Source organism: Danio aesculapii, chromosome 13 (genome assembly GCF_903798145.1).
Source record: "Danio aesculapii chromosome 13, fDanAes4.1, whole genome shotgun sequence".
NCBI classification, from domain to species: Eukaryota; Metazoa; Chordata; class Actinopteri; order Cypriniformes; family Danionidae; genus Danio; species Danio aesculapii.
The window spans coordinates 7,337,462-7,346,150 of record NC_079447.1 but is presented as its reverse complement, the minus strand read 5'-3'; the positions used below and the strand labels follow the sequence as shown (position 1 = coordinate 7,346,150).

At 38.7% G+C, this 8,689-nt stretch overlaps 1 protein-coding gene across 3 annotated transcripts in view; it reads left to right on the top strand.

Annotated features, from left to right (window-relative positions):
• Positions 1-736: 736 nt before the first annotated feature.
• LOC130239374 (collagen alpha-6(VI) chain) overlaps positions 737-8,689 on the top strand; it is an 81,924-nt gene continuing 73,971 nt past the window's right edge. For all 3 annotated transcript variants that reach the window (XM_056470516.1, XM_056470515.1, XM_056470514.1), the window contains exons 1-4: positions 737-805; positions 4,450-4,543; positions 4,623-5,213; positions 7,763-8,335. In XM_056470516.1, coding sequence (XP_056326491.1) covers positions 4,468-4,543; positions 4,623-5,213; positions 7,763-8,335 — 1,240 coding nt within the window. In that variant the 5' untranslated portion in view covers positions 737-805; positions 4,450-4,467. The remainder of the gene's footprint in view (positions 806-4,449; positions 4,544-4,622; positions 5,214-7,762; positions 8,336-8,689) is intronic.

The following is an 8,689-nucleotide window of genomic DNA, read 5'->3' as shown; positions in this document are numbered from 1 at the left end:
GGAGTCAAGACGAGAGAGGAAAATGACAAGTCAGTCAAAGTCAGATTATGTACTCATTTATTTATCTCACTAATAGTGTTACACCATAGCCATACTATACTACATGTTTGCAGCTTTACAGTTTTTTTTTTTTGTCTGACTTAGAATTAAATAGACCTCAAAATATTTAATTATTGTAAGAAATATAGTTATTGCAAAACCAGTACCCACAAATCCCAGTATCATGCATCCCCAGTTAAAATGCTTTAATTTAGTGCAACAGGTTCGATGTCATTGGTGGCAAATGCTATTGCTTCTCTTGTTTTGTTATTGCAGAATGCGATTTATTTTATTCTTCAGTTATTAAGGTACATGTGAACTTGGACATATTTTAATTTGGTGACGTTTCCATTAAATTAAATTACATTTTTTCCGTGATTAAAACTATTCAAGTTTTGCTTTTGGATTATTGTAAATGCATTATGATAATATTATTAATTATTATAATTTTTATTATTATATTAAACTAACTTAATGCTTACAAAAGCAACAATCATTAAGCTGTGAACATCTGCTGCACAATCAAAAAGCTGAATACGGACACATTGCATTCATGCACTTATAAGTCCAGATAAACATCATAAATCTAGCATGCATGTGTGGGTCTGTACTGTATATGCATGTGTTGGAAGTTATCTTGTCCTAAAATGGAAATCACAAATGCTGAGGAGTGGCTTCTGTGAAGTTTCTGTGAACAGTTTGAGAGTTTTAGTTTCTGGTTCAGATTGTTGGGCTTGGATTCGTCCCTTCTGTGCCTGGGCTCTGAGTAAGTTCATTACTTGTATTTTTGCAGTTTAAAATTGTGACGTAGTGCATTTTAATATTAGATGCTTGTACTGATGGGACTTTTACTTTTTAAAAACAAAGCTTAAGTGGATTCGTAACACATTAAAGCAATATTAAGCAGATTTTGTTTGTTTGATCTTTTTTAAAGTTCATCCCGGTCACTAGCCAGTATCGACACAGACTCTGGCGTGATCTTAAATGGGGTATGAGTGTGTTTTAGAGCCGGTACTCTTAATCCTAGCTAAAACTAAGAAAACATTTAAAGCTGCTTTTCATTTCCTCAGTTGCCTGTTTCTTTTGTTTTACTAGCTTGAGGTGAATGTGATTTTGAGATATTAGAAATGTTTTATATGTATTCATTCAGATGTGTTTAGGTGTAACACCATGTATGCACACACGGTGTATACATACAAATACAGTTGAAGTCAAAATTGTTAAACTCCCTGAATTATTAGCCCCCCCCGTTTATTTATTTATTTTTCCCCCCAGTTTCGGTTTAACTGAGGTTTTTTTCAATGCGTTTCTAAACATAATAGCTTTAACTCATTTCTAATAACTGATTTCTTTAATCTTTGCCATGATGACAGTACATAATATTTTACTAGACATTTTAAGACACTTCTGTACAGCCTAAAGTGACATTTAAAGGTTTAACTAGGTTAATTAGTTTAACTAGGTGGGTTAGGCAAATGAGTGTGTATGGGTGTTTCCCAGTGTTGGGTTGCAGCTGGAAGGGCATCCGCTGTGTAAAACATGCTGGATAATTTGGCGGTTCATTCTGCTGTGGCAACCCCTGAATGAATGAATAAATGGATGTTTCTGAACAAATTTTTGAAATGGTTAAATCTGATTCTCAATGCATAAAGCCTTAAAAGCTGGCATGACAGAGAAAGATTTTGCACATGTTCTTACATACTACAAATGTAAAAGGCCTAAAATAATTTATTATCTGGAATGTGTTTATGTAATGTAATTTTATAAGAAAAATGCATATATTAAGGCTGCACAATATTGGAAAAATCTGACATTGCATAGTTTTTCTGCATTATATATTGCGATATGAATAACTTCCCCAGATGGCTTAAATAGCTCTATTTGGAAAGAAAATCGTTAATTAGGATTGATTAGAGTGAATTTCTAAGGGTGTGAATCATGTTTAAATAACAACAAACAAGCAACGAAAAAAAAAAAACTAAATCAGTGCTTTTAATGGTTTTCTGGAGAGTCAAACAGTATTCAAATATAAAAATTGAATTATGAAATTAAATGAAAATAGCACTGTATAGACTTCATTGTATTAATTGAGTTCAATAATTTCTCTAAATACATTTACAAATGTATTTTTTGTGCACAATTGCTTTAAACTTTCTTGAAATCCCTTTAAAAGAGATGCAAATGATAAAGTTTCACTCTGCTATCATTGTTTTGCTGTGACTTCACATATCTCATCTATTCTGTTGTGCTGATCAATTAAAACCCAACTCAACATTTCATGTCCTGCAATGTGACTATTGCAGACATGCACATATCGATGCAGAAATAATATATTTTGCAGCCATAATATAATATATACAGTTGAAGTCAGATTATTAGCCCCCCTTTGAATTTTTTTTCTTTTTTAATTATTTCCCAAATTATGTTTCCCAGTTTTTCACAGTATGTCTGACAAAAAGTTTTTCTTCTGGAGAAAGTCTTATTTGTTTTATTGCAGCTAGAATAAAAGCATTTTTTAATTTTTTATGAACCATTTTAAGGTCAATATTATTAGCCCCTTTAAGCTATATATTTTTTCCGATCTACAGAACAAACAAACAGAAAGAAATGTGTTGAAAAAAATCTGCTCTCCGTTAAACAAAATTGGGGAAAAAATACAGGAGGGTTAATATTTCAGGGGGCTAATAATTCTGACTTCAACTGTATATAAATGTACATATTTATGTAACAATGTTTTGTCTAGTTTTGTTTCTATGTATGTGATTATCACTACATAACTATATGTAAAGCACACATTGTCAAAACATTTTAAATATTAGTTTGTATAATATATTTTATATGTAAATTTAAATAAACATTTTCTCAAATATATGCATGCGTATGTGTGTGTGTATCAATATATATAGGTGATGTTACTTTAGATGCTTATTTAATCGTATGTGTTTTTGCATTACCTTTTTACTTAACCACTTTTGCTTGGCTTCGCAGCTGATGAGAGAAACATTAAATAATTCATTCTTGAATCTAAACAACTCAGAAAAACTTTACTATATACTCAGTGAGGATGAAATGACTGGCAACAGCCACCCTGTAAACAATATATAAAACTGTTGCATACATCACGTGCATAAATCACACCATGGACATTAAATTAATATGCCTACTGGTTTAAAAAATAGCCTAGATTAAAACATGGAACTTTTCTGTCATAAACAATAGTAAAACGACTTGTCAAAAAGAAAAAAAAATGAATCCCTGCGAACAGATTAGATACAGGAATGGAGAAAAGAGCGTTCTTTTATTGTCAGCTGTCAGTCAGCGCCCGCTCTTTTTTTTTTATTTTTATTTTTTCTTCCCATTGCGTCTTGTCATTGTGTGCAGTGTAAATGCAGACAATCGCATACGAATCGCGTTTAAAAGATGATGTAACCAGGTCATCAATAAAGTCGGATACAGTCACAAAATCGGAATTGACCATCATAATCTGCTGTTTAAATGCGGCCATAGTTAACTATCTATGTGTGGTTGGTTAAATGGTGTGTTTCAATCTGGCTACCACTGCAAGTATACATTTCAAACTTGTGGGAAGCACTGTATAAACATGCACCTTACACACACTTAAATTACAGTATGTCGAAACACACTTTTCAAGAGTTCACACTTAGCTGTCCCAGGAGAGAGCCCTGAGCTCATAAGATCCTCGAGCCCGGGGCTCCCTCCCGTTTAAAAGGCGAGAGTAGAGTTTGAGCTCAAGTAGATCTCGAGAACTCCCCTGCTGTAGTATCTAATGAACAGATAGTGATTGCTCTTTAGAGATAACTAGGAGCATGTCTATTGTGCCGATTTGGATTAGTTAATTAACTTAAGTTGCGTGTTTTTGGATGGTGGGAGGAAACCGGGGAACTCAAGGGAAAGCCACTTGAGCATAGGGAGAACGTGTAAACTCTGCACAGAAACGTCAGCTGGCTTAGTAAAGACTAGAACCAATGACGTTCTTGCTGTGAGGCGTGAGGCAACAATGCTAACCACTGGGCCACCGTGCCACCCATCTAAGAAAGAAGTAGGAGTAGGGGTGGAAGGGGAGATTCTTCAAAATGAAGATGGCCGTTATATGGAACTTAGGGTATTTATAGTGGCTTAGCAATCGTCTGATTGGTGAATCATCAATTGAATAATGTGGGACCGGCCGCAAGCAATCATTAGCATGTGATCTTCTCGAAATTAGTTTTTAAATAAACTTCACTTATTTTGAATAAGTACTAATTGGGATCGGCTTAAAGGTTTTTTTTTTTTTTGTTAATATCGATATCAAAACAAAACAAAAATCGGTATATTCAAAATAGTTTTTACAATTATGTTTGGTTATGCATAAACTTTTAACCTCATATCTTTTTTTAATTTTAATTCCAGGGAACAAGGAACTCAAGCATGGGGAAGGAGTGGGGATTCCTTGGGATCCTTGTTCTGTCATTATGCTTTCTTGATAGCAATGGCCAGACAAATGGTAGGAAAAACTTTCACTAGGTAGGTACTGTAAGCTTAGCTTTTTCTTGAACAAGTTAATATTTTTCTTTCTTTTTCAGTTTGTAAACAGGTGGCTGACATTGTTTTCCTGGTGGACGGCTCTGCCAGCATCGGCCTGGACAATTTCCAACAAATCCGCGAATTCCTCTCCTCACTTGTGGAGAATTTTGAAGTCGCTCCTGATAAAGTCCGAATAGGTTTGGTCCAATACAGTGACACACCGCGTACAGAGTTCTCTCTCAACACTTACCAGAACAAAGAGGAAATTCTGGACTACATCCGAAATCTGCGTTATAAAACCGGAGGGACGCACACGGGCCAGGGTTTGGAGTTCATCCTGAAACAGCACTTTATTGAAGAGGCCGGAAGTCGAGCGCAGCAGAACGTTCCTCAGATTGCCATTGTTATCACAGATGGCGATTCTCAAGACGAGGTTGAGTTACAGGCGCAGGAGCTGAGGCAAAGGGGAATCAAAATATTTGCCATAGGGATCAAAGACGCTGATGTGAGATTGCTCAGGCAGATTGCGAACGAGCCATATGATCAGTATGTCTATAGCGTGTCCGACTTCGCAGCTCTCCAAGGAATCTCTCAGAGTGTAGTCCGGGAGCTGTGCACTTCTGTTAAGGATGTCATCGAGACGTCACGAGGTAACATTTTACTTACTAATCATTTGCATAAAATAAAGTTAGTGCCAAGTTTAACGGAAATTTGTGGTGTTCAGATCAGAATCAGAATCAGAATCAGAATCGGTTTTATTGCCAAGTGTGCTTCACACACACAAGGAATTTGTTTTGGCTACAGAAGCTTCCAGTGTACATAAAGTGACAAGTGACAACACAAAATAATCTGAAAAAATAAAATAATAATAATAAAAAATGATGAACATTAAACAGATGCGGTTAGTGAAGAAACCTGGATGTTGAGTTGTATGTACAGATTGTTATAAATATACAGGTTATAAGGTGCTGTGTACAAGTGCGAATGTAGACAGTATTGCATTGTATATTGTTATAAGGTCAGAATCAGAATCAGAATCAGAATCAGAATCGGTTTTATTGCCAAGTGTGCTTCACACACACAAGGAATTTGTTTTGGCTACAGAAGCTTCCAGTGTACATAAAGTGACATGTGACAACACAAAATAATCTGAAAAAATAAAATAATAATAATAAAAAATGATGAACATTAAACAGATGCGGTTAGTGAAGAAACCTGGATGTTGAGTTGTGCTGTGCTGTGTACAAGTGCGTATGAGAAAGTATTGCACATATTTATTGCACAGTAGGGAAATATTTAACTGTTCATAAGGTAGACAGCCTGAGGAAAGAAACTTTTCCTGTGTCTGGCTGTTTTTGTGCTCGGTGCTCTGAAGCGCCGACCAGACGGTAACAGTTCGAACAGGTAGTGTGCTGGGTGTGAGGCATCCAGAGTGATTTTGCGAGCCCTTTTACTCACTCTGGAAGAGTACAGTTCTTGAAGTGTAGGAAGGGTAGTGCCAGTGATTCGTTCAGCAGTCCGGACTATTCGCTGTAGTCTACGGAGGTCAGTTTTGGCAGCTGAGCCGAACCAGACGGTGATTGAAGTGCAGAGGATGGATTGGATGACAGCTGAGTAGAACTGTACGAGCAGCTCCTGTGGCAGGTTGAACTTCCTCAGCTGACGAAGGAAGTACAGTCTCTGCTGGGCTTTCTTCACAATAGAGTCTATATGAGTGTCCCACTTCAGATCCTGAGAGATGGTGGTGCCCAGGAACCTGAATGACTCTACTGCAGCCACAGTGCTGTTCATGATGGTGAGTGGGGGGGAGTGCAGGGGGGTTTCTCCTGAAGTCCACTATCATCTCCACTGTTTTGAGCGTGTTCAGCTCCAGGTTGTTGTATCTGCACCATAACGCCAGCCGCTCCACCTCCTGTCTGTATGCAGACTCGTCACCGTTCTGGATGAGGCCGATAACAGTAGTGTCGTCTGCAAACTTAATGAGTTTGATGGAGGGGTCTTTTGCAGTGCAGTCGTTGGTGTACAGGGAGAAGAGCAGTGGAGAAAGAACACATCCCTGGGGGGCACCAGTGCTGATGGTGCGGCTGTCGGATGTTATTTTGCCCATTCTGACTAGCTGCTGTCTATCTGTCAGAAAGCTGGTGATCCATTGACAGACAGAGCTAGGAACAGAGAGCTGGGCCAGTTTGTACTCAAGCAGTGATGGGACGATGGTGTTAAAGGCAGAACTGAAGTCCACAAACAGAATCCTTGCGTAGTTCCCTGGTTTGTCCAGATGTTGTAGGGTATAATGCAGTCCCATGTTGACTGCATCATCCACAGACCGGTTTGCTCTATAGGCGAACTGCAGGGGGTCCAGCAGGGGTCCAGTGATGTCCTTCAGATATGCTAGCACCAGTCTTTCGAATGACTTCATGGCCACAGATGTTAAGGCCACAGGTCTGTAGTCATTGAGTCCTGTGATCTTTGGCTTCTTTGGGATTGGGATGATGGTGGAGCGCTTAAAGCAGGATGGAACTTTGCGCTGTTCCAGTGATCTATTGAAGATATGGGAGAAAATGGGAGCCAGCTGGTCAGCGCAGGTTCTCAGACAGGCTGGTGAGACACCATCTGGCCCTGGTGCTTTCCTTCTCTTCTGTTTACTGAAGATCTGACGCACATTTTCCTCACTGATCTGAAGAGCAGGGGGGGAGAGGAAGATGGCTGGAGGTGTTGATGGCTGTGTAGGGCGATGGTCCGGGCTGTGTTGATGTGGTGTTGATGGCTGTGTAGGGAGATGGTCCGGGCTGTGTTGATGTGGTATTGATGGCCGTGTAGGGCGATGGTCCGAGCTGTGTTGATGTGGTGTTGATGGCTGTGTAGGGAGATGGTCCGGGCGGGTGGGAGGTGGGTATGTCATGTGGTAAAACATTGAGATCCCGGGCGGGTGGGATGTGGGTATGTCATGTGGTAAAACATTGAGAAGATTGTAACATTATTCAAATGAGTTGTGAATTTCACAAGCAATAGCCAATGGGAGTGAAGAGTGTGTCAGTTGAGCTCACATGGTACACTGAAAAAAAAAATCCATAAAATAACAGTTTTCTGTATTTTGTGATTAATTTTTCTTTCAGTTTATTTGTGCTTTTGAATTGCATTATGGGACAAGAGAAACTTTAAATGGTCAACATTTTAATTAAAACTCCTCCACTTGTTTTAGGGTGCGTTGACACTGCTCGGGCAGATATTGTGCTCCTTGTGGACTCGTCTGGTAGCATTGGAGACAACGATTTTGAAGAAGTGAAGAAGTTCCTTCATGCTTTCGTAGATGGATTTAACCTCAGACCTGACCTGGTGAGGTTAGGACTCGCCCAATTCAGTGACCGACCGTACCAAGAGTTCCTGCTCGGTGACTATGTAGATAAGAAAGATCTACACCAAAAGTTGAACAATCTCATTTACCGCAAAGGGGGCACCAAAACAGGTCAGGCGCTGACTTTCATCCATGAGAATTACTTTAGTCTGGCCAGACCGAATGTTCTTGGCATTGCCATAGTCATCACAGATGGGGAATCGAGCGATGATGTTGAGGAACCTGCTCAGAGACTAAGAAACACAGGAGTTTCCCTCTTCGTCATCAGAGTGGGAAAGGGAAACATGGAAAAACTGCGGGCCATTGCTAATATCCCACATGAAGAGTTCTTATTCAGTATCAACAATTACCAGGAACTGCAGGGGCTAAAAGAAAGTCTTCGGAGCAAAGTTTGCCTGACTGTGACAGCGCAGTCAGAAGGTAAGAGATTTTATTTGGTCTGCTTTGCTACTTGTGTATATATCAGTGATTGATCAGTATCAATGCTTAATAACTGTTCAATATTAAAATAAATGCAAAGAAATGACAGTCTCATATCCTGATAATGATATATCACGATATATATATGTATATATATATATATATATATATATACCACATGTAAAGGACCATTTTTTATTTTTTTTATTTTTAAATACTCCGATATTTACTCCTTGATATATGATTATATCGCTTTATTTAGAATTTTGTTTCAGAAATCTAGTGATGCCAGCAGGGTGCACTCAACATGTGGTCTGTATGATTCCTAATGCCCCAGTATAGTGAAGGGGACAC